This window comes from Marmota marmota, unplaced genomic scaffold, assembly GCF_001458135.2.
Source record: "Marmota marmota marmota unplaced genomic scaffold, marMar, whole genome shotgun sequence".
Classification (NCBI taxonomy): domain Eukaryota; kingdom Metazoa; phylum Chordata; class Mammalia; order Rodentia; family Sciuridae; genus Marmota; species Marmota marmota.
This window is the reverse complement of record NW_026000229.1, coordinates 50,319,588-50,345,290: the sequence shown is the minus strand read 5'-3', so window position 1 is coordinate 50,345,290 and position 25,703 is coordinate 50,319,588. Positions and strand designations below refer to the sequence as shown.

Genomic DNA, 25,703 nt, shown 5'->3' with positions numbered 1-25,703 from the left:
TAGGAATGGACCCACCATATGACCCAGCTATACCACTCCTTGGTATTTAATCTGAAGAATGAGTCATCATACAATAGCTGAGACATGCATAACCATGTTTAAAGCAGCACATTTCACAATAGTTAAAACTATGGAACTAGCCTGTGTGGTGTCCATCAATGGATAAATGAATGAAGAAAATGTTGTGTGTGTGTGTGTGTGTGTGTGTGTGTGTGTGTGTGTACACACACATGGAGTTTTATTCAGTCATAAAAAATGAAATTATGTCATCTGCAGGAAAATGGATGAAACTAGAGACCATTATGTCAAGCAAAATAAGCCACACTCAGAAGATCAAGGGTCATATTTACTCGTGTGGAAGCTAGGGAGGGAGAAAGGTGAAGAAAGGTAGGAGGGGTGAGGAATCTCATGAAAATAGAAGGGAGATAAGTAAAGGGTACAGGGGAAGGAGTAGGAGGGGGAAAGGGGAAATACTAGGGAATAATTTGGCCAAATTATACTGCTATATTGTGTGCATGTACAGATACATAAGAACAAATCCAACCATTATGTACAACTATAATGCATTAATAAAAAAAATATAGCAGGAGCTGGGGGAAGCTGGCTAAATGTATACTTACATAATTTCAAGCTCTTCAAATTGTGATGTAGAATACGCCTAAGAAACAGATCCACATTTTTTAACACCAACATCAAAATAAACCAGGTATTACAATAAAAATACAGAATCACAGACCAGTAAAATAAAAACATAATTATGTGGTAAATTAAGACTAGTGCTTTTGTAAAACAAAGAATGAGTTTTCTTGATCAAATTTAACTTTTATTATTTATTTTTCAAAGGACTACAGATTAATATACAAACTAAACACAGTTAAAAATGAGCCTGCTGTGCAGTTGAAAAAGGAAGAAGGAAATGCTTATAAGCTTAGGCTGAGAAATCAAGCTGTTAAATATGGCTTGACTGGAATACAAGTTAAGATATTTTAATAGTAACAATGGAAAACATGATTTTCCTGGTAAAGAAACTAAGAACACTTTAACTTCTTTACTTCCAAATACAATAAATATTTTTCATCGCTATGTAACAAGTTGGTAATTTGTCTATACTATACCTCCTGCAAGTTATGTTGTGCTGCTTCCTGCATATAAGTCTTCAAAGATTCGTTTTCTTCTTGCAGAGCCTTAAAAAGAATAGATGTGAACTGATATTCAAATATTAAAAAAGGTATTTTTAAACTTTTGTTTGTAAAGTCTCACCTGTAACCATTTCTCTCTATTGGCTAGGTCTTTCTCCTTCTCTTCTATAAGAACCTTCATGGTATTCACCTGTTCCTCCTTTCCTTTTAATCTGACAATAAATTAGTAAGAACTATAAATGAACATGACCATTAAAAGCAAAAATACTTAAGACTGAAAAATCATATTTCGGGTAGTACTCACAGAAAGAAAGTGACAAAATAAACTAAAACTTATGTTAACGTATAAAGCCATATAAGATTTTGAAGGCATAATCCAATTAAGAAGTATAGGACTGATTAAAGAAAATTCTAATCAATGAATATGCATATACTGAATACAAAATAGGGTAGCTCCAATAGCTAAACTATAAAACCAACCTAGATGCCCTGAAACAGATGAATGTATAAAGAAAATGTGGTACAGGGGAGGGAAGAGGAGGGAGGGGACATGAAAGACGATGGGATGAGATGGATATCATTACCCTAAGTACATGTATAAAGACACGAATGGAGTGACTCTAATTTGCATACAACTAGAGATATGAAAAATTGTGCTCTATATGTGTAGTATGAATTGTAATGCATTCTGCTATCATATATAAAAAATTAAAATTTAAAAAAAGAAAATGAGGTATATATACACAATGAAATATTACTAAGCCTTAAAGAAGAATGAAATTATAGCATTTGCAAGGAAATGGATGGAGCTGCAGAATATCATGCTAAGCAAAACACCCAAACCAAAGGCCAAATGTTTTCTTTGATAAGTGGATGCTAATTCATAACGGGGGTGGGGGGGTGAAGTAACTTTAGATTGTGTATAGGGTAATGAGGGGTGGGGATGGGAAGGATGGAGGAATAAGATAGGCATTATTACCCTATACACATGTATGATCACACTGCTGATGTGACTCAGCCCATGTACAGCCAGAGGAATGAGAAGTTGCGCTCTATATTGTATATAATATACCAAAATGCATTCTATTGTCATGTATAAATAATCATAACAAATTAAAAAATAAATAGAATAGGATAGTTCAACTCATACTCTTCTATATGACCCTGTTCAATTTAGACAGCTGAGAAAGGAGGGGAGGGAAATGACAAAGTACTGGGGAATGAGACTGATCAAATTATGTTGTTTATAAGTACAAATATGGCACAATGAATCCCACAGCTATGTGTAATTATAACATCCCAATAAAAAATAAATTAGATGGTTGAAGCGGGAAAGTCACTTCAACAATATATATTCAGTTTCAGGTGGCTATTAAATAGTCAAAGAGCAATATCTCAGCTTAAGTCATACTCAGACTATAAGTCAAGATTAAATAAGACTTCCCATCTTTTCTTCTACCCCCCCAAAAAACTTAAAGAGATTAAGGCATAATGAAAAACTGAAGACTTTAAGGGCCTGTAAAATAATTTTTGATATTTTCTAAAAATATTATTTGAAGCAAATAAAAAGAAGCCATGACTTTCATTATATTTAACTTGTGGAAAAAGAGATATTTGTGGGAATAAAAGAGTACTTACAACTTCTGAAGCTCCTGAACTTGAGAAGTGATAGATAACTGAAATATAAGGAGAAAAAAGTAATTTATAATCCATTCAACAATACCAATAAGTTTATGACGTATTTATAATTCATACACTTCAAATTACAAAGATCCCAGCTGAATTTTTCATGCCAAAACAAGATGTGTTTTAATTTCACCTTCCCTTGATTCCAATGACAATAAAAGTTAACAAACTAAAAATAGAACAGGGAGGGGGAAAGACAAAGGAGATGGTTAAAAATGGTAAGTCTAAATATGATATTTCTATAATTGTGAAAATTAGAGTATTAACTAACTCTCCACATACCTCCTTATAATTATATCAGAGCTTTTCTCCGGCCCAGTTTTAAAAGGTAACTCTTCAACAGTATTCTATATTATCCTTTCATTATGTTTCCTTTTTTTAAAAAAAAAAATCATACATCTTCTAATACTACCTTTTATTCTCATTCTCACAGTCCCTTCAGATCTTGACTTCATTTCCTCAAAGGAGCCTCTCCTGAATCCTCAATCTATATTTGAGAAGTATGATCTTTTCACAAGTGGGAGGAACTCAAAGAGATATTATTGAATGAATCTTTTCAATGAATAAATCATCTTTTCATGCAATTTCACCATCTTTATTCAATGAAGCCTTATCACATTAAATTCAATAAACCCCATCTATTTCCAGTAATCCCATCCACTTCTAGAATGTCCCAGTAAAATTTGTGTTTTGTTCTATAGGCAGAAGTCTGAGCAATATATGTATTCTACCAAAAAAATTCAGTTCCATGTAGTTGGTTAGTTGGCTAGTTTTTATAAATGGGAGGTTTTGGTAATGAAAGATTTACCAAAGTGTTTTGCATTTTATTTTTAAGTTGTAAACAAATGAAACACTAATCCAAAAAGAAAAGAAAAAGAAAACTTTCCAGGAAAGGACCTTTGATGGAAATTCCAAGATACATGGATTATAATATCAGACACTTTCTCAAATCAGCCGCCCCCCCCCCAAAAAAAGCATATAACCCAACATACTTAAGCATACTACTAGAAGGTTTTTTCCTGAGTTAAAAAGAAAAAAAAGTAGCTCATAAATATCATATACACTATAAATCTGTCATGCTATGGCTCTTAGATTTTTACCTGTTGAGCCTTTTCAAGCTGGATATTTCCTATTTCTTCTTTTAGAGTCTCTATTTCCTGTTTCAAATCCTTGACAATGACAAAACAGACAAGATTGGACAATGGAACACAGAAATTGACATAAATGCAATGTACAGACAAACACATGAAATTAAATGATGTTAACTAAAGTTGATAAACAGAAAGCCAAACACGTTCATTGTTTTCTAAATCTCTTCCAATACCTGAACAGTTTTCTCCTTATTAGCAACTTTGAGAACTTCAGCTTCCAGAAGCTCTTCCACAGACTTGATCTTTCCATCTTTCTCATGGATCCTTAATAAACATACACAGTGTTAGTTTGAATAGAAATCACCAGGATCCACCAACTAAGACACAAAAACAACACTGATCATGAAAAGGCTCTTCAACTCCTATGTTAAGTAAAACAAGCAACCTATCTTTGCAGGGAGAAAAAAAAGTGAGGGGAGGGACTTAAACCTACTCCTAATATAGAATCAGTAACTACCAGATCATTAAAGCCTATGCAGACATGAATTTGGTAATGTGCTTCAACAGTTCGTAAGGAATATAAGATTTGTACCAAGAAGAACATTAGAGATAAGCAAGTTCCTCTCAACAATGGAATTTTCCAGGATTTTGGAGCTCTGGCAGAACTTGTACACAATTACACCAAACTTTACAGACACCTTAAGAAGAGGATACATGCAAGGACATAAATGTCTTATAATATTACCTGGTTTTTGAAAAACAAAAAATTAGCAGTTTGATGGCATATAAAAATAAATCTAATCAATTATGAAAACTTTTTTTAAAATTACACTTGGGAAACAATGACTTTCCTTAGTACATTAATGAAAAAATTTGTAGTATAAGTTAACTAACATACATCAGGTGTCTCTCCAAAAAGTAAAACTAGATTTGTGAGTACTAACAGGCCAAAAAACAAAGACCAGGTTGAAGTAAGGTTATCACTTACACTTTCTTAAGTTCTTCAACTAAAGATGCAAAAGAAACCTAGAAATAGGAAAATATCTTATTTAGTAAATTGCTCTATTAATGCATCAGAAATAGGAAAGTACAATTTATCCTTAAATTTTCCACTATACCAAATGGGAAAAGTAAACCCAGGAATTCTTTCTAGATGTTTCAAATGTCATAATGATGAAAATAACAACATACTAAAAGTAAAGAGTTTTAAAATTACTTGTAAGTGTAGGCCAAAAGAAAAATCATTAAAGATTTAAATCATTTAGTCATTCTAACTAGACAAAGAAAAAAATACAACTAGGAAACTGTCTAAATTTTAGTAACCTCTTTTAAACATTATTTATATTCCATTTTTATTTGTATACTCAAAACTGCAATGACTCTAATAGTGACTGGCATGCTATATAAATTCAACGAACTATAGCAATATTACTGATAATCAAATAAATAGTCATTCATTGATTTAAAAACTATACTTGATAAATTCCACCTTGGAAGAGAAACAAACTTGATATGTTTTTATGTAAATTTCCACTGTTTAAAAAGAACAGTTGTAGAATCTACTATATGCATTACCTGATCATTTTGCTTAGCCTTTAAGTCTTGAACTTCTTTCGTCAGAGATGAATTTTCTGTTCTTATTGCCTTTTTCAAAGACACATAAGTACAACATACTTTTATCTTCTGAAGAATTAGATAGCTTCAAAATACACTCACTTCTCATTTTCCTTTAGCTACTGCTTTTCCTCTCTGTAAAGTCCCAAAATCCCACTTGTTGCATATGTCTACAATTTTGTAACTTCTTTTAGTGAAATGGGTTTTTTAATTCAATTGTCCCAGAACTATATCTATTTATATTTCCACAAATTCAAAAACAGAGTATACTATACCCACTTGTCAATTTTGACACGATCCTCTCTAAATTCAAATATATCTTTTATTTTACTTTACTCAGCAACTGCATCCTTATCAAGTTAGTTAAGACTGATGATAACAATAATAACATAGACCTCCAATACTATTCCAGAGACTTATGAAGTCTGCTAGTAATCATTTGTTTACAATTTGGACATGGGTGCAAGTGGAGAAGCATATACTACTAACTACAGCAACAGTATCAACCTCTTTAATGTAGTGAATGCTACAATCAACTATGCATTTTTCTATTTCTCAAAAATCATTTAAACTTAAAGTTACAAATTTACAAAATGTCATTAACTAATATTAAGTTTAAGAGCTATGAGAAAATCTTTTACAATTACAGTGAAACTCCTTCGTGTTCACGGAGTAAGCACAAGGAAAACAAATCTACAAAATGCTTTACATTCAGTTCCTCCTCTTTAGTGGCCACCTGAATAAGTCCAGTTTCAAGTAATTCTTCTACGGTCTTTAACTTTTCATCTTTTTCTTGAATGCTGCAATTATAAATTAAAAACATTATAAACTATTGTTAAGGTAAATAATATCATTCCTAAATATTTTACATGAATCAACCCCTCTGTCCATCACTCCTTACAAACTTTAATCCAAGAACGGCTTCTTGAGGATCTCCACCCTCAAGAAGCCGTTCTTGGATTTAGGGTACTTCCTGGTTTTAGGGTACTTCTTCATTACCATTAAGGAAACTGTGCTCAAGCACTGCAGGCTTATATACCAGTCTAAAAGGTCAATCACCACTACACTGACACAGACCATATTATAAAATCCCAAATAAGCAATAGCATATCACACTTCTTCTACTACAAAGGATAAAGAGAATTTTAAGAACATAGATTAGTGTCATTAATAATCCTGTTATCACAAATTTGGTAGAAATGAGTCACTGAAAATTTTTTTTCAAAAAGGACAAATTTAAACTCTTACCATTTTTCCATTTGTTCCACAACATCTTTATTAGGCTGAAAATAAAAATCACCAAAAAAATTTAATTCTACCAAGTTTGAATGAAATAAAACTAGATTAGAAACAGAACTCTGTGGAAATTATTTAGAATTCTAAATACATCCAAAATTTAGGGAAATGACCATTATTTGAAAACTGCTATTATAATTTTTAAATTCAAAAGACACAAGATGACAAAAGAGAGGTTATCTACACAAAGGACACAGATACAAAGTATATGGGGCTGAAAAAATAAACTAGTAACTTATGAATAATTTTTGATCACTATGAAGGATAACCTTGAGGTTCAGGGAAAATTTGCTTCACTTCCCTTATATTAATTAAATTCTTCAAATATAAAAAATCCAAGCCTCTAAAGCATTACAAGTAAAAGAAAGGTTTTCTTTCTTTTTTTGGACAAAGATTTTTTTCCCTCCACATTAAGTTATAATACTTATCAGCAAGTGAACACACCCTGTTTACAGCTCAATGGATTTTTAATATGTAAATATTATGTAAACACCAGTTAGACCAAAAATAGAGAATGCTTTAAAAAAGCTCATCAACTACAGAAGCAACATAAACATTCTCTTCAATGTCTGACAGATCCTTCAACCTTTGTAACTCACTCTTTCTCCCCATCTACTTTTCTAAAATCTTGGTAGTTCTTACTTTTTACCAATCTTATTACAACCACTTCTCACAAACAAAAATAAATTTTCCATTGCCAAATCCAAGTCCTAAGGTTTCACTTCTTATATATTTCTAAAATCAACCCCTTCTCTTTAATGAGTAAGTTTAGGTCTAAACCTTTACTCATTTCAAATATCACAAGATCCTCATTCTTATCCCTGTTTGTATGGATTGATTTGTGCAGGGCACAAGAAAGAATGTACTAAGAAAAAAACTGTCCCACCCTTAAAAAGGAGACAGGAAATGTCAATTAAATTAGATTTAAAAAAAAAAAATCATGCAGTAGTAAGTTTACAATCTTCCACAAAGATGGATTTTGTCTACCTTTATTTTTTATGAATACCATCTCACAAAAAGACTACACTATGAAGTCCAAATTACCTGTACCTTAATTATTTGGTTGTATTGTACTTTTAGTCCTCTCTGCTTCTCCCTCTCATAAATCCAAACACCTAGAGTTTAGGAAGATTACCTAGAGTAATCTTCCTAAAATGTTTGACTAAGGACTCATTCATCCTCGCAAGCACCCTTTGGTACAAGATCACAGTACAAAATCACATTTGTGAACCTTGACTTCATACTATTTTGATCTAATTCAATCCTATTATTTCCTCTCTAGAAGATTTTCAAATCTGTATCTTATACAATAAGGAACTCTTCTGCAATTCAATACAACTAGGCATTCGGGAAAATAAAAAAAATTCTCTTACTTTTCCCTTAATATTTTTGACCACTTAATCTTAAAAATTCATTGGAATAAGAATTTTAAAAGTTAGGCTGGTCCTACACAAGTCAGGATACACGCCTGAAACTTGGGCTACTTAAAAGGCTGAGGCAGGAGGATTGTCATGTGAGAGGACAGCATGAGCAGCCTAATGATACTTTGTCTCAAAAAGATGGGGGTGAGGTGGGGAATGGGGAATGATGTAGCTCAAAGAGCACTTGCATCAAATGTTTAAGGCCCTGAATTCAATCCCAGTACTGCAAATGAGGAAAAAAAAAAAAAAAGGATAACACAAGAATGTATCCCCCTCCAAATTACTTTGTTCTGAGTAAATGAGATTATTAGTAACTGATTTATCTGCATTACTAACCATTTGCAGGCCTATACCAAATGAAGCCTGCTTTTCTTTCCTATGAACAGGTTACCTTACCTGGTACCTGTTGTCTTTCTTCTTCCTACACCCGAGGAAACAACAACTTGGCACCATTATTGGTTTCTGCTTTAATAAGCACAATCTTTAACTCTAGGATAAAAATCCATGTGGCAAGAAGACTGAAATTTTTTACATAACCAAACTGTTCATCTTTCAACTGTCACTTGGAATTCTGACTAATGGGTAGGAAGAGGTTAAAGAAAGGTAGAAATGAAAAACTAGAAAAAAAACCACAATTCTAAGAATTACCCAATATCAGATCATAAATTAATATCAGAAGATCTTAAATTGGCATCACAAAAAGATTTTGTCTCATCAAAAATTCTTTTAAATAAATCAAAAAAATGCAACTATAAAATTTTGTCATAAGAATGTAAAAGAATTTCATCTCATATTACAAGTTGTCATTTTCACAGAACATCTAAGAGTGTATAGAAACATTATAATAGGTAAAAGTCTGACTGAATTAATATGGAAAAAAAATTTAATATTAATTTCCACAAATGATATGAAATTTTATATCAGAATGGTAATTCCCCTAAAAGAAAAGGAAAATTTAAGGCTTATAATCATAAGCCTTAAATTTTCAATCTTATCTGGTGATGGAAAACACTAGTTTTAGTAATGATAGATGTTTACTGTTTTTTGAAGATTTACCTATTTAAACACAGGTAAGAGTTGCCAGCATTCGGATAGTTAGAATACCGGAATTCTAGGTCAGGTTCAGAAGTTTTGAAGCATTTGTTTCACCTCCATAAAGTTAATTTTAGAAAGTCTAAAAGTTTATAAGTTGAAGTAGATATCACAAAAATCTCAGATAATAGAGAGAAACTAAATTCTGCTATTCTAGGTAAGAATTAACAACCCAAAACGTTACCAATAATATTTTGTCTAATCTGAACCACTAATGTTGCATCTTTCAGCTGGTATTTTATACTACAAATTAAAAATAGTTCCAAACTGTAATCGGAGACTACAGGATATACCCAGATTTCAGAGATGGTAATGGGGGAGGGGAAGTCTTACAAATTGACAGAGTATTATATCTTTCCTAAGCTATACCACAACAAAGGGAAATAAGAAGACTTAAAATAACATTTAAACTAAATTTAAATGCTCCTTAAACATTTTTTCCTGTTACTTCTAGTTTGCAAGGATAAAGCATATAAAAGAAATAAATAATATGCAAAGAGAGGGGAATACGTGAATTATTTGACAAGCAAACATGTTAAAAATAATTCCAGTGGCACAGCTACTTACGTCAATTCAATACTTGCATAAATGTGGATTTTAAAATAGAAAAGGACACATGCATCTGCCAAAAGTAGAGCTATCATTTACAGTAGCTTAAATTTCAGCTTCTAATAAAAGTCCATTCCAAAAACTTATGCAAAGTTTTTATTCTAATGTGTCGTCTTTTTTTTTTTTTTTGAGAGAGAGAGAGAGAGAGAGAGAATTTTAATATTTATTTTTTAGTTTTTTTTTCAGCAGACACAACATCTTTGTTTGTATGTGGTGCTGAGGATCGAACCCGGGCCACACGCATGCCAGGCGAGCGCGCTACCGCTTGAGCCACATCTCCAGCCCCCTGTCATCTAACTTTTGATATTAAATATCAAAATTTTCTTTAAAAAACCCTAATTTTAAAGAGTTAATTACATGGGAGAAAAATATGAAAAGCCAGAGAACAGACAACATTGAGATCTAGTTTATAGAACAGTGTTTATTCAAAACTGCTATGGTTTTTTTTTGTTGTTGTTGTTGTTGTTCATTTTTCCTTTATTGGTTTTTGCAGGACTGGGAACTGAATCCAGGGGCACTCTACCACTGAGCTACATTCCCAGCCCTTTATATTTATTTTCAGTCAGTGTCTCACTAAATTGCCCAGGCTGGCCTTGATTTAGAATCCTCCTGCCTCAAGCCACTGGGATTAGACATATATAACCAGGCCCTGCAAAGTTTCATGGCTTGTTATAAATATAGAAAGAAGAGTGATGATTTCTGGGGGTGGGAAAGAGATGGAAAAATAAATATTCTAATAGAAAGGAATAAAGGTTTAGATACCTGCCACATGCAAAGCATTAGACTAAGCATTTTAAAATTAACAAATTTATGATGTAAGCGTGATCTTAGTGTGAAAGACTTGGAACAAGAGGTATCTGAAATACTAAGCAACTTGACCAATATTACTCCGCTTTTAAGTGATGGTAGTAGGTTTCACATCCGTTCTCTTTTCAATGAACCATGCTGCCTAGAAGAAAAAGTTGAGGCTCCAAAACTGTAAGACAGGACTTTTTCTCTATTTTTATATAATTAGAAGTTCTTATGAGCAGACTAGCATTAGCTTCATCTCACAGAAGAAAAAGTTTAATTTAGAAACATGATAAACACATGATAAATAGAAATGCAACTAAAAAACAAATTTAAGCAAAATTTCTCAATTAGTGAGCTGGTTAACTAAAAAGAATCAGATCTTATTATATTTTGAATAATTCTACCTTATAATTCATGAAAAGTCTTACCTGTTCAGAAAGAAGAGTCTGTAGTTTCTGAACTTCTAATTGTAATGCTTTGTTTTGGTCATTTAGAATCTGGAACAAAGAATCTCAATTTACCAAGTTTTTCAAGGAAAAAAAGTAACAAAGGAATCATTTCAATCTTTTTTTAAACAATCACACTCATATTATATATACTCCTAAGAACTCATAAAGAGACAGATGAACTTCATGCTGATGTAAAAATTCAGATCTCACTGATTATAGCCTAGCAATCAGATACTCAAATGGATTGGCATGACCAAAAACTAGCACTACAGCAACAGTGGAGATAGATAGAACAGTCACAAATATAAAACACCTGCTGAAAACTGCCCAGGAAAGATTGGGGCAAAATAAATCTCAAAAATTCATTACAAAAATAGATAAGACAGAATCTAGCCCAAATTAAAAAAAAAAAATCTATGATATAATGATATAATCTATGATATAATTTATTTCCTAAAGAAGAAATAAACTATAGAAATACTGTAGAAAACAAAATACTGTAGAGAGCAAGTTCATATAAAAAGTAGTATTTCTAGATTCACTACAACTGAAAATTACACAAGGCTATTCTAAGAAAACAGTGTAAAAGTTTACTCACACACCTTAAATTCTTCAATTTTGTTTGAAATTTCACACTGTAGCTGCTCTTCCAGCAATCGTATTTTATCATCCTTAATATGAACACTATAGGAAAAAAGCATCAATTAAAAACACTTCACATTCAAAAATTTACATAACCTATGTACACAACTATCAGTTGTTAAGTAGCAACATTTTCTACAACAACTATACTTCAACATTAATGTATGAATACATACTACAACAACAACTTAATCACCTTTTTTGAATCTTCTCTAATTCATGTGCTGCAGCAGCCTGTGTTTGGAATAAAATAAGAATTTTATTTCTCAGGAAACACTCAAAACTACTTACTTAAGTTTTATTTTCTATATTTAATGTAAAATAATGGCAATATCACACATTTCTATAATATGTTTTACAGTCCAATATTTTTTACTTCTCCCTGATCTATCTTTACCCTAATAAAGGAGTTGTCCTCTTTAAATGGAAAAAGGCTAAAACAAGGTAGCTAAAACTCACTACTATAATATCTCAGAAATTATCAATTCATCAGATCTAACATTAATTTCAACATGAAATAGTAACATCTAGGTAGGTTGTGAAGAGGAGGCTTTTACAAACACATCACACAGCCAAACACAACCATTAATTATTTACACAAATAAAACTGAAGTTCACAGTACCAATGAAAATACTAGACAAAATTTTGAGATAAATGTTCAAAAGCAATAAAGACCTACCTGCTCATTTGCCAGGGCCTGTAATTTCTGTACTTCAGCTTTTAATAAGAAATTCATATTCTGTATATCCTAAAGAAAAAGAATACCATATTAAATATATTTAATATAATTAAATTTATGGCTTGAAGATATCTATTCTATTTAAGAATTAAGCAAAGGTCTCAAATTATAAGTATCCTACATCAGAAAGAAAAAAACATCAATACCTGTTAGCATATTTCCCAACTTGCTGCGAATTATATCATGTGAGAAAAGCCATTTGAATTTTTTCTCTTAGAGAACTAAAGAGTATTTTATAGTTTAAAAAGGGGTTACTTTTCATATTTCATATAAATTCATACTGAGAGGAATCAGGGTAATTTAATTTAGAGTTCTGCAAAATATTGCAATCATTTATAAGAATTATTGTACCTTAAGTTCCTCCTCTTTACTTGCTAAATGATCATGTTCATTTGCTAAAGAGTCTTCAGTCTGTTTTATCTGCTTATCCTTTTCTGCAATCCTTTAAGAGAAAACACATTTGTACATTTCAATAAATATTTAGAAGTCACATCACAAATCAAAGGATGAAAAGCTTTTTAAAAAGGGTCATCCTTATTTTCCCATATAATTATACCTTCTATTTCTATAATTCCTTTTCAGTTTACTAATAACTGACTCATGTATTACTGTAACTCCTTAAAATACATACCCCTATTTTAAAATTAAAGGTCAAAAAATTAAGTAGTTTAAGCACATAAGTCTAGCTATGTCAAACCAGATTTTAGGTCTACTGAAACCAACTGATCCATGTCTATGTAAAATTATACAGAACAAAATAATACAGAACTTTGTTTTGTGTATTCTACCAATAGGTACACCCAGAGTAGCTACAATTACTTCCTAGTTTTCTTCCACCACTCTCTCAACACAATTACTTCTTCCACATAATTTCCAACACATACCAAATGAAGGAAAGTTTCCCCAACTCTTTTAATGATGAACCTATAAAATCAGTACAATGTTTAGCCACCCAACACAAACTTAAGTTGGGAAAAGAAAATAAGAGCAAAAGTTGCTCTAAATCCCATTCAGAGTATTTTCCAAACAGGTCAAAGTGTAATGTTAATCATAAGTGCCATATCTAACAAGTAACGGTTAGTGATAAATATACAATTATAAGAGAAATGCAGAAAGGCAGGCTTACACTTTATGTAATTCTTCTGCTAGAACTGAAGCGGAGGTCTAAGAAAGAAAAAACATCGTCAACATAAAAGCACTTAAGAGAAAGTTTAAAAGCTGTAAAATAATCACAACACAGTTTAAAAAACTGTGGGAAATTAATGTATACAAAGTTGTTAAAGAAGTATCTGGACCACATTAAGTATTCAATAAAGAGTAGCTATCATTCTGAAAGCAAGTTTGATCAGCCAATATTAGGGACTTACATAAGACATTTAGAATAAAGCAAACTGGCAGGCCTGGAACTACATAATTGACAAACAACAAATACATAAGAAAAACTGCCACAGAGGCCATTTTTTATCCTGTGCTTCTTTTCTTAGCATTAACTTTTAATGAGCCACTTCATGATCATGATAATTGAGCAGATTGATTGTCTCTGCTCTATAGCTTTCTATATTTAATCCCTGATAAATTTTCTATATCTACCTCTCAGCTGATAAAGATCTCAATTCAATTTGAGTTTGATAAGTCACATACATACATAACCACACTCTCTTTCCTATATTAAATATCTCTTGCCCAATTAATTATACTTTATGATTTCTACCAATAAAGAATTCAGGGGGAAAAAATGTTTATTTGCTCCAAGTTTTGGGAGTTTGAACTTGCCTATACCCTAAAAACAAGTTTTTAATATAAAAAAACATTTTTTTTAAATAGAAAAAGATAAGATTTAAAAGCTAGTACTTATGGCTATAAAATCCTAATACTTTTAAAGTTCAACTGAAATTGTAATTACCAGTGTGTATATTACAGAAATAAGCACTTAGGAATTTTCACTTTTTTTTCTGTCATATCATATATACTATGAAGTTTACCTACCAATCAGTTATGTCATAAAACAACATTACCAAAGAAAAACAGGTCTCAACAATATCATTTCTTAAAAGTTTAATAAGTTTATCACTAAACTGAAATATCAATTTTAAACTTTTTTTTTGGGGGGGGAGGTTCTTGTAAGATGGACAGAATGCCTTTACTTTATTATTTATTTTTACATAGTGCTATGGATCAAATCCAGTGCCTCACACATGCCAGGCAAGTGCTAAGTCACTGAGCTTAGCTACAGCCCTTAAACTGATTCTTTTGAAATATAATCTCAGAGTTATGGTTAACACACTGACACTTCCAATGGGAATACAAGGTTTTTCATGATTAGTATTTTGTGAAGACCTTTTACACATAAGCAACTCTACTAAAAACCATTTAGCCAATTCTTCCTATTTTGTGATTGAACTGAGGGCATATTTTCCCCATATGGTAAGAGCTCTTTAACCCTCTTCTTTCCGATTTGAATTTGGACTTCTTAATGTATGTAATCATCAGTGTTTGGCACTCAGTATCACCATTTGTTGACTCACTGAAGAGTCTCCCAACTATTAATCCAGTGCTCAGCCCTCAATACATGCTCAGATGGTTGCTAAAATGGGTAGGAAGCCACAAGAAAGCCATAAGCAAAAATAATACATCATTACCTGGGCTGCCATCTGGGAATGGAACTGTTGAATTTGAGCTTTCAAAGCCTCATTCTGCTCCAAAATATCCTTTCATAAATAGCAAACAGAAAGGAAAAAGTGTGCTATTAATAAATATCCCAACATAAATGAATACAATGATTTTTACAGGTTCTCTGTTCATCTTTAAAAAGGCATTCTTAGATTCTTCATATTTAAAACAAGGATTAGACATACTATCCTGAGTTAATTTATAAGATAGAGTTTAAGGATGTTTTCTATTTCTTATCTACTACAAGAAACCTAAGACTTATAGGATGAGCAAATCTTTGACACAACATATGCACTCAAAGATTAAGTTATATCCACCACCCCTTCAGAATTATATCGATGTATTATCTTCCTTGATCTCTTGTCTAAACACACATATCCTTTATTTTTTTTAAAGTAAAAACAGATACCTGAACTTGCATTTGTAGAGACTCTTCTTTGTTTACCCTTTTTTGTTCTGATTCCATTAACTGCATTAGTCTTTGCTCCAACTGTTGTTTTGATACCAACGTATCTGTAAGCTTACTATGCAGACTCTGTACTTCATTTTCTTTGGCCACAAATTTACTCTGTAAATCTGTAATAAAACATTACATCTCATGAAGGTCTCTTCCTTTGCCTAGTTCATGTTTAGTATAGGCATTATTTCCCCTAAAAAACTTTCTCAAATCCCTCCCATTTCCCCTCATAATACTCCTGCAGGTGACACACTGCTTAGGGTGAACTTGCTGAAAATCAAAGATTGTCTTTTCTCTACTCCCATAGGTGTACCCAAGGTTTGGCACACAGTAAAATACTCAATAAATATACTAAGTAAACAGTAGATTTTTTTAAATTTTTATTCATTTCTTGAAAGCATTCCTTATTTCCCCAAAGTTACTTTAATAAAGTTATTTTAGTGAATTTCTCATAAATTCAATGAAGTCTGATATCTGAAAATACTCTATACTCTGCTACACACAAAAATGCTGAAGAAATTTATCATCTGAGGGCTAATAAATGCCCTGATTTATAAGTCCTCTGCTTCTCTTTAAACAAAGTGAAGGCAAAATATGATCATAACTTGGCAGAAGGGCAAGTGCTCCAGAACCAAGAGAGGATAATGACAGGAGATGCCAAGTATCCTGAGAGCTGCCTCCCTGCCCTATACTATAAAATGAGTCCAAAATGGGGAGAGGGGAAACCATTATATATATAAAGATAATACAAGTGTACTCTTTTCCCCACATCCTCGCCAGCACTTGTTGTTGTTTGACTTCATAATGGCTGCCAATCTAACTGGAGTGAGATGGTATCTTAGGGTGGTTTTGATTTGCATTTCTCTGACGATTGGGTTGTTTGTTCTCTTATTGTCTAATTTTTTGAGTTCTTTGTATACTCTGGATATTAGGGCTCTATCTGAAGTGTGAGGAGTAAAGATTTGTTCCCAGGATGTAGGCTCTCTATTTACGTCTCTTATTGTTTCTTTTGCTGAGAAAAAGGGTACACTTGTACATTGCTGGTGGGACTGCAAATTGGTGCAGCCAATTTGGAAAGCAGTATGGAGATTTCTTGGAAAGCTGGGAATGGAGCCACCATTTGACCCAGCTATTCCCCTTCTCGGTCTATTCCCTAAAGACCTAAAAAGAGCATGCTACAGGGACACTGCTACATCGATGTTCATAGCAGCACAATTCACAATAGCAAGACTGTGGAACCAACCTAGATGCCCTTCAATAGACGAATGGATAAAAAAAATGTGGCATTTATACACAATGGAGTATTACTCTGCATTAAAAAATGACAAAATCATAGAATTTGCAGGGAAATGGATGGCATTAGAGCAGATTATGCTAAGTGAAGCTAGCCAATCCCTAAAAAACAAATGCCAAATGTCTTCTTTGATATAAGGAGAGTAACTAAGAACAGAGTAGGGACGAAGAGCATGAGAAGAAGATTAACATTAAACAGGGATGAGAGGTGGGAGGGAAAGGGAGAGAGAAGGGAAATTGCATGGAAATGGAAGGAGACCCTCAGAGTTATACAAAAGTACATACAAGAGGAAGTGAGGGGAAAGGGAAAAATAATACAAGGGGGACAAATGAATGTCAGTAGAGGGGGCAGAGAGAGAAGAGGGGAGGGGAGGGGAGGGGAGGGGGGATAGTAGAGGATAGGAAAGGCAGCAGAACACAACAGACACTAGTATGGCAATATGTAAATCAGTGGATGTGTAACCGATGTGATTCTGCAATCTGTATACGGGGTAAAAATGGGAGTTCATAACCCACTTGAATCAAAGTGTGAAATATGATATATCAAGAACTATGTAATGTTTTGAACAACCAACAATAAAAATTATAAAATAAATAAATAAATAAAGATAATACAAGGAAAGGAAAATGCACATATGAGTTTGTGTGGTTTGTGTGTGTGTGTGCGTGTTTGTGTGTGTGCATGTGCGCGCAACTGTTTTAAGAAAGGCAAGATGCCACTTCTATAAAGAGAACAATACAACTCAAAAGAGAACTCATGGATATTAAATGTGTAATAGTCACTTTTAGGATTAGACCTCAAGAGAGCATATTTCTTCATATCAACAACAAAAGTTAAATCATTGAATTAATGCCTTCAAAATTCTGTGGAGGCAATATTTATCAACCTAAAACTTGATAACCAGTCAAACCATCAATCAAGTATGAAGGTAGATAATAAAGACATTTTCAGATACACAGGACCTCCACAATTCAAGGGATTCTCACAGAGCTTTCAAAGATTTACTAAAGAACAGCAAGAAAGATGTCAATGACATAGGATCCAGAAAGAAGGGTAGAAAGACAAAACCAAGTCTCAGGAAGACATCTGTGGAGGCAACCAAGAAATAACAAGTACTAGAATAGAAAATTGAAGACTCCAGGAGGAATGTCACCAGGAAAAACTGGTAAGACTCTCTGTTTACTATCAAATCCTATTGAAAGGCAGCAGACAGCAAGCAGGGTTACAGAAAACTTAACTATAAATGAAGGTAAATTTTTAAACAATGAAAAGATTAAGCAGGTGAAAACAAAGCAATAATTAGCTCCAGGAAATAAACAAATGTTCAAGAAAACAAGCACAGGTTTGATTGTTTTGGTACTGGGAACTGAACCCAACAGTGCTTTACCACTCAGCTGAATCCCCAGTCTTTTTTATTTTGAGACAGGGTCTCAACTAAGAGACCTTAGTGAGGCCTCCCTAAGTAGCTGAGGCTGGCCCCAAACTTGCAAACCTTTAGCCTCAACCTCCAAAGTCACTAGGATGATAGGTATGCACCACTGCACCTAGCTCAAGAATCACATTTTAACATGCATCTTGGCTTAACATTTCGTGATACAATGATAATGATATAAACAATGAATATTGCTTTCATCAAAAAGTCTAGATAACCACATCAAGACAATGAGAGATAAATGGGAGGAATGAGCATCAATATTATGTTTGTTTAGAAATATGGAGTATCACACAAAGGTCTTATGACATAACATTCTATCTATACTATTGTTTGGAACTTATATTCTAGCTAGCTCCCTCCTCCATGGGAGAAAGGAGTAATGGAGACAAATAACACACATAGTATAAGTTCTACTATCTCCCAGATGGATCCATCAAATTATGAATAAAGAAATAGTAAAAGCCTTTACTAAGTAGACAGCACTAACTGCAACAGTAGCACTCTTGCTGTTTTTCTCTTCACAACATAGGAAATAAGCCTTTTCTTAGAAATGAAAATAAAATGAAGAGTTAATCAATGGGAACTTCAGAAAACAACCCAGCAGCTATGCTCCCATTACCCTATTATGTTCAATAATTTTGCCTACAATTTAATGTTTTAGGCAAAGCTAGGAAGGTGCTTATTTTTAAAAACCCTAACAAATGTCAAAGAAATAAAGACAATCTGAAAGGGCAAACACTACTTTTTGAGCCATAACCAAAATGCCAAATTATACTTTCTTCACAGATGGAGAACAAAGGAAATTTACCCAAAATTATACACTCAGTTCACATGTATGCCTCGTTCCTTCCCCTTACCTTGCTGGGCTGCCTCATGTTCTGCTGTTCTCTTCCTGATGTAGCTTTGAACTTCTTCCCACCTTCTCTCAGCTTCTTGTAGTTGAACCTTGATATTTCAGAATAGACAAAGGAAAAAAATCACCGTCGACAAAAGATTTCAACTTTAAAAATACAACAAAAAAAAAAGCATCTTCTACCTTTAGTGTTGTATCTCAAAACTGTTTACTACATTTTAACAACATTTGAACAAAGTAGGCAGATAAGTACAGTATGACAGCCGTTTACTTATCAGCCACAGACATCCTATCCTCCAATACAGAGGATTAAGAGTGAAGGTTATTTCAGAAACCCAATATTTGTACTGTTGGATCAAGATAACTACTACTATGAACATATCTGATCCACTTAGCTATGACCTACTTTCCATTAATCTTTCTTCAGCTGATAAGCTTTCCAAAAGACAAGATGGTATATTTATTGTTAAATTTCAGTGAAACCCTAAAATTCATATTTTGAGATATGATATTTATTGTACAAAACTCCAATTATGACAATAATCACTAATGTCATTTATCTATTTATCCATAACTGTAGAGAACAGATTTCCATATCTATAAATGCCTGAAGCAAATCTCCCAGCAAAACCAGTCTTAAATAAAAAGACATTTATAACCACCTCATGCAAGTTCCAAGAAAATTTCAAGAAAAATAAGTTACACTATTTTCTACGCTCAATTACTATTCTCAAAATCTGTGAAACCCCTACTACTCTGGAAATGATCTCAAGGTATGATTGTGTCACTGATCTAGGTGAGAATCTGTCTAATAGAGTAGATTACACTGAACATACACAAACTGAACTATACTTTCAACAAATCCATTCTCTCAATAAGAGGAGGAATAGACAAGTCTCATCTTTCCACTCAATGGGTATAGGCTCTGGAGTGCAAATGAGAAATGAATCTGCCACTTCCTCAGTCAACCTGAGATACCCCAGCCATCTCTTCACAGTAAAAGCACCTCACGATACCAAGTGTCATTCTGATGTCTGAAGACACAGTACATAATTTCTGTACATGAAAGCTCAGGTATAAGCCACTGGAGCAGTATTTCATCTTCTGCTCAAAAAAAAAAAAAACACCATCTATTCCAATGCTGGAAGAAAAAGAGGTTTTATTGGACTTACTGATAAAATTCAAGTAACAGATAATAAAAGTACTGTTAGAGATAATTTTAACTACTTGATTTTTCCTTACACATCTAGACCCTAAACTCCATATATAAAATAAATTTTTACTTTTTAATACCTCTGAATTAGCTCATTTCCTTTTTTATATCTTCAGTCTTTAGTTTCAAATTCAAGCCTATATTCAATTCTTTCATGAAGGCACATGCTTCTGCACAGGCAGAACACTTAGACAATGTGTCCCATAAAGGCTCAAACTATATTTTTCAAACCTATATACATATTTAGGTCAACACATACCCACACTATTCATGAAATGATAAATAAAATCAGTAATCAATCACCTTCAACTGAGTAACTGCTTGCTCTGCATTCTTTTTTTGGACTTCCTCTTGCTGTAGCTTTCCTGTCTTCTCAGCCAGCTCATTCACCAACCTAGCATAATCCTGGCGCAGTTTATTGAGTTCTGCAGACTGCCTGAAAACAGTAACTGGATTAGGAATCTTCCATTATTATAAACTCATGAAGAATATACAACATATTTTACATTAGTTTTACTGAACTAGTAAGTCTACTTGTAAACAAATGATAAGGAACACAAGTAACTACTTACAATGAAGTTTGGTTGACTAGAATAGCTAAATATTTCTAACAACAATTACACAAACTCTAAAATCACTATAAAGTATCATGAGAAATGGATAATCACAAACTCATGAGCATGAGTAGACAATGTCACCTCAAACTGGTCTTCTGAAAATCTATTAAAACCAACCAGTTGGCCAGGCATGGTGGCACACACCTGTAATCCCAGAGGCTCAGGAGGCTGAGATAGGAGGATTGCAAGTTCAAAGCCAGCCTCAGCAATGGTGAGGCACTTAGCAACTCAGTGAAACCCTGTCTCTAAATACAATACAAAATAGGTCTGGGGGTGTGGCTCAGTGGTTGAGTGCCCCTGAGTTCAATCCCCGGTACCAAAAAAAAAAAAAAAATCAACCAATCAGAGTACTTATCTGTGCAAACATACTACTAGTTGTGCTAGAATGGCTCTGGAACCCACTATATCCTATCAAAAAGAATATGCCTTCACATACACATTCTTTAGCTCCACCTTAGGGTCACTGGATCAAAATCTTTTGGAGGTAGAACTCAAGAATATGCTTTTTTTCATTAGCATGCCAGGTGCTATTCAGAATAATAAAATTTAAGAACTACTATATTATGGAATAGATAATTTAAAACAAATTCAGTCTCATAAATTTGTAAGCTATTCCACTGATGATAGTAGTAATTATCATACATACAACTTTAATTAATATATTTACATGATATACATAAATGCATATTATGCTATTATCTAATACATAAAGTTTATACATAGCTGAAGTTCTTTCAAACAGCAGAATTATTGTTTTTTAAAAAGTAACACAGTTTTAGAAGCAAATGTGAAAAACAAAAGTCTAACTGATTACTATCAAACACACATTTCTGACAATCCAAGAAAACACTCCACCACTTAATTAAAAATAAACCTTTGGAAACATACTTGCTTTCTAGTTGGTTTGTAGTGTTGCTGACAGCATCTCTCAGTATACCATTTTCCTGCTTCAAGTGTGCTATCTCTGCTTCCATCTGCTCACGAACTTGCTGAAACTAATTATTTTAAACATATTAAGATTTTTTTAAAAACATCAAAAGAGCTTCCTTTTTTAAAGATATTGTATTGTGATGATAATATAAAATGTATTAATAATGAAATCGAAATCATTCTTTTCAAATGAACATATTTAAAAGAAAAACTGTTATTTCTTACTAATATATGCAAAGCAGAAGCTGCTATAGTAATGAATACAAGCAGATGTTAGTTAATATATTTGAAATACAAAATAAAACATAGTTCAAAACTAATAACTGACTTAAAAATTCTTTCCTACCCTATGGATTCATATAGAAATAAGCCTGCCCTCTCTTAGAATATGTCAATTTTACATTAGCTATATTTTTTAAGTATTTAATAACCTAAAGTTTAAAACTGGAATATTCAAAAATATTGTTACAAACTGAGCCATAATTGAATAGATAACACAAAAATCTACTTGCTAAAATATTCTGATCCCTACTTATTTTTATTGTGGTAAATATAAAATGTACTATATCTTAACCATTTCAAATGCAAAGTTCAATGGTATTAAATATATCCATTCTATCAGGCAACCATCACTACCATTCATCTTTGTAACTCTTTTAAAACAAAGCTCTATGCCCATTAACCAATAACTCCTCATTAATCCTTATCCATGGCAACCATTACTGTACCTTTTTTCTGGTATCTAATTTTTCAATTTCAAAATTTTAGAGTAAGGAGATAAAGAACATTGACTCAAATATTCACATAAGAATGTCTTAATTTAGTGTGAAAATATTCTTTAATAAAAATAGCTGCTGATAATTTTATTAGTAATTTGGTTAAAAGAAACTAATGTATGTATTTATATATTTCAGAACCTATATGGAATCTATATCCTGACCTCTAGAAGTAATTAAGTAAAAAATGATGAACCGCTTACACATCTTCCACCTTCAATAAAAGACACTGCTTCAAATATCTGGTTAACTTTCAAACAAATAGTAAATAGGAATTAAGAAAAGATCAACTAAGGTTAGGAAAATTAGTTCTTTGATAACCTCACTGATGGGAAACAGGAAGTTAAAAGAGTGGACCAAATAAAAGCTAGACACAGTAGATAATAACAATCTCACAATAGTCTCACTCATTTTTGTTTTCAGTGACATTTTGGTGGGAAACAGTTTTAACTTTGACAGCAGTGAAGAATATTTTTTAATTAGCCTATTACAGTTATACATATTACTGGAGTTCATTCTGACATAATCATACAAGCACTGAATATAATTTGTTCCACTTCAGTCCGCAGTACTTCCCCTTTCCCTTCCCTCCTCCATTGTCTTGCTCTACTGGTCGTCCTTCTATTTATTTATTTTTTTTATATTAGTGCTTTATAGATATATGTATAAGCAAAATTCACTGTGATTTATTCATATATGTAAGCAGCAGAGTTTCGTCAATTTCATTCCACCATTCCTCACTTTTCCCATCCCTCCATCCTCCCCCTCAATTGCTTTCACATTTGATTCCCTCACCCGACCCTCTTTTTTTTTTCCCCCTCCTCTCCTTATTTTGTTCTAGCTTCCACAAATGAGAGAGAATATTTGGCCCTTGACATAGTGAGTCTGGCTTATTTCACATAGTGTGATGTTCTCCACTTCTATCCATTTACCAGCAAATGCCATTATGTCATTCTTCTTTATGCTTGATTAAAACTCCATTATGTATATACACCACATTCTCTTCATCCATTCATCTGTTTACCGGCACCTGGGCTGGTTCCATAACTTTGCTATTTTGAGTTGCACAGCTATAAACACCAATACATCTACATCACAATAGAACTAAAATAGTTCTTTTAAATAAATTTTAAAATATGTTAACAGACTAATAATATGATCATAGCAACATTTTACAAAAAAATAATCTCGTAGAAGTTACAGATTAGAATGGAAAAGAGAAACCTATTAACAAGGGGCTATAATTATCCTGGTATGAAATAAACTGAGATTTCTCAGAGTAAAACAAAGAGTACCACAAATAAAGTCTCTTTAAGATTCAGACAATTGGGCTGGGGTTCTGGCTCAGCGGTAGAGCGCTCGCCTAGCATGTGTGAGGCCCTGGGTTCGGTCCTCAGCACCACATAAAAATAAATAAGTAAAATAAAGGTATTGTGTCCAACTACAACTAAAAAATAAATATTAAAAAAAAAAAGATTCAGACAATTTTGTAGACTGGAAAAAGAAGCCAAAGGATTCAAACATAAAGAAAATAATGCTTTAAACTGGAAAACAAAACCAACCTGATCGATAGACAAGACGATAGACAAGAATTTGACTTCAGAAATATATTAAATCTGGGATGAATATGTTGTGGTGTAAACTAATCAATAAAATCAGTAAGAGTGTAAGTTATAGATTATAGATTAGTAAAAAATATAAATTATAGATATAAGATTTTGTTAAGTGACATAAGACAATTATAAAGCAAGATCTGTGACAGGCCTAAGACTCCATTTTGCTGCCTTCTATAAAAAAAAAATAAAATAAAATAAAATAAACTGTTGCATGACCCATTTCTGAAACAAAAACAAAAGCTTTCTTTTTTTAAAAAAAAAATTGTTTTTTCTGTACTTTGTACCCCACAGAATGTACCCAACTCAGGATATGGTGGTGGTCGTGGTGGGCTACATCCTGGGTTTGAGTACATTTATGGGTCTACATGACTTTGAAATAGGTTATCCAACTCACCCCACCAGCTGAAACTCACAATATGGTTGTCTAACACTTGTTAGGTCCTGAGATGCAGTTAAGCTAACTGCTTTTTTTAGTTTCTGTGATTGGCTTACTTGCATGACACTGAGAAAAGCCCCTAAGCTGTGGTTTTTGTCTTTAAATTGCCATGACACAGGCCAGGAAATTGCTGTTCTCCCACAAAGCTTCAGTCTCCTATGGGTGGGTGACAGTCCTTGGCCAGGTAAATAAAGCTCTCTTTTGAATTCCAGCCTCCCTTCCTCATTCCCACTCAGAAAATTAAGGACAAGGAGTGGGTTTAACCACTGTACGTAGATGGCCCAACATATTTATATAGAAAGTACTTAAAAACTTGCTAAATAAATGAATGCATACAATTCATCTCATTCTTTTTTTTTAAGACTTTTGTTGTTGTTGTTATAAATGGATCTTTTCATTTACTTATTTATATGCAGTGCTGAGGATCAAATCCAGGGCCTCACATAAGCCAGGCAAGTGCTCTATTACTGAGTCACAACTCCAGCCCCTCATCTTATTTTCAAAGAATGAAACTATACCTTCATCTGCATCTGTTGAGTCTCTTGATAACTGACATGCATTTTGTTCTGAAATACATTATGTTCCTTTTCTAATGTTCCAATCCGATCTTTCATCCTTGCTATAACTACGCTGCTTCTTTCTTTCTCTGTCATCATTTCCTAGAATAAATCAAAAAAGAAATTGTTAAAAAGGAATTATAAGACTATAACAAAAAGAAAACAAGTTTAAAGACCATGAATCTAAAATAATTCCTGCACTCTAATCTGATTATAAGGAAAAACAGTTATTTGCAAGTACCAGTTCTCTTTTAGGATACAGGAAAAGGCCAAGTTGG

The 25,703-nt window shown here is 32.9% G+C and overlaps 2 protein-coding genes across 13 annotated transcripts in view; both read right to left on the bottom strand.

Moving 5' to 3' along the window:
• The window catches only part of Ktn1 (kinectin 1), a 59,123-nt gene extending 33,562 nt beyond the window's left edge, over nucleotides 1–25,561 (bottom strand). For 7 of the 12 annotated variants that reach the window (XM_015480195.2, XM_048793189.1, XM_048793194.1 and 4 more), the window contains exons 1-22: nucleotides 25,387–25,561; nucleotides 21,999–22,105; nucleotides 20,797–20,929; nucleotides 19,285–19,372; nucleotides 15,651–15,817; nucleotides 15,211–15,279; nucleotides 13,698–13,735; nucleotides 12,923–13,013; nucleotides 12,512–12,580; nucleotides 12,028–12,065; nucleotides 11,792–11,873; nucleotides 11,169–11,237; nucleotides 6,779–6,813; nucleotides 6,240–6,330; nucleotides 5,492–5,560; nucleotides 4,905–4,942; nucleotides 4,150–4,240; nucleotides 3,926–3,994; nucleotides 2,778–2,815; nucleotides 1,261–1,351; nucleotides 1,116–1,184; nucleotides 621–658 (exon numbers count right to left, since the gene is read on the bottom strand). In XM_015480195.2, coding sequence (XP_015335681.2) covers nucleotides 621–658; nucleotides 1,116–1,184; nucleotides 1,261–1,351; nucleotides 2,778–2,815; nucleotides 3,926–3,994; nucleotides 4,150–4,240; nucleotides 4,905–4,942; nucleotides 5,492–5,560; nucleotides 6,240–6,330; nucleotides 6,779–6,813; nucleotides 11,169–11,237; nucleotides 11,792–11,873; nucleotides 12,028–12,065; nucleotides 12,512–12,580; nucleotides 12,923–13,013; nucleotides 13,698–13,735; nucleotides 15,211–15,279; nucleotides 15,651–15,817; nucleotides 19,285–19,372; nucleotides 20,797–20,929; nucleotides 21,999–22,105; nucleotides 25,387–25,524 — 1,718 coding nt within the window. In that variant the 5' untranslated portion in view covers nucleotides 25,525–25,561. The remainder of the gene's footprint in view (nucleotides 1–620; nucleotides 659–1,115; nucleotides 1,185–1,260; nucleotides 1,352–2,777; nucleotides 2,816–3,925; nucleotides 3,995–4,149; nucleotides 4,241–4,904; nucleotides 4,943–5,491; nucleotides 5,561–6,239; nucleotides 6,331–6,778; nucleotides 6,814–11,168; nucleotides 11,238–11,791; nucleotides 11,874–12,027; nucleotides 12,066–12,511; nucleotides 12,581–12,922; nucleotides 13,014–13,697; nucleotides 13,736–15,210; nucleotides 15,280–15,650; nucleotides 15,818–19,284; nucleotides 19,373–20,796; nucleotides 20,930–21,998; nucleotides 22,106–25,386) is intronic. The other 5 variants (XM_048793188.1, XM_048793192.1, XM_048793193.1 and 2 more) reach the window with 2 other exon arrangements.
• Nucleotides 25,562–25,608: 47 nt separating this feature from the next.
• The window catches only part of LOC125613379 (kinectin-like), a 50,148-nt gene continuing 50,053 nt past the window's right edge, over nucleotides 25,609–25,703 (bottom strand). Inside the window, exon 8 of the mRNA XM_048793623.1 lies at nucleotides 25,609–25,632. Coding sequence (XP_048649580.1) covers nucleotides 25,609–25,632 — 24 coding nt within the window. The remainder of the gene's footprint in view (nucleotides 25,633–25,703) is intronic.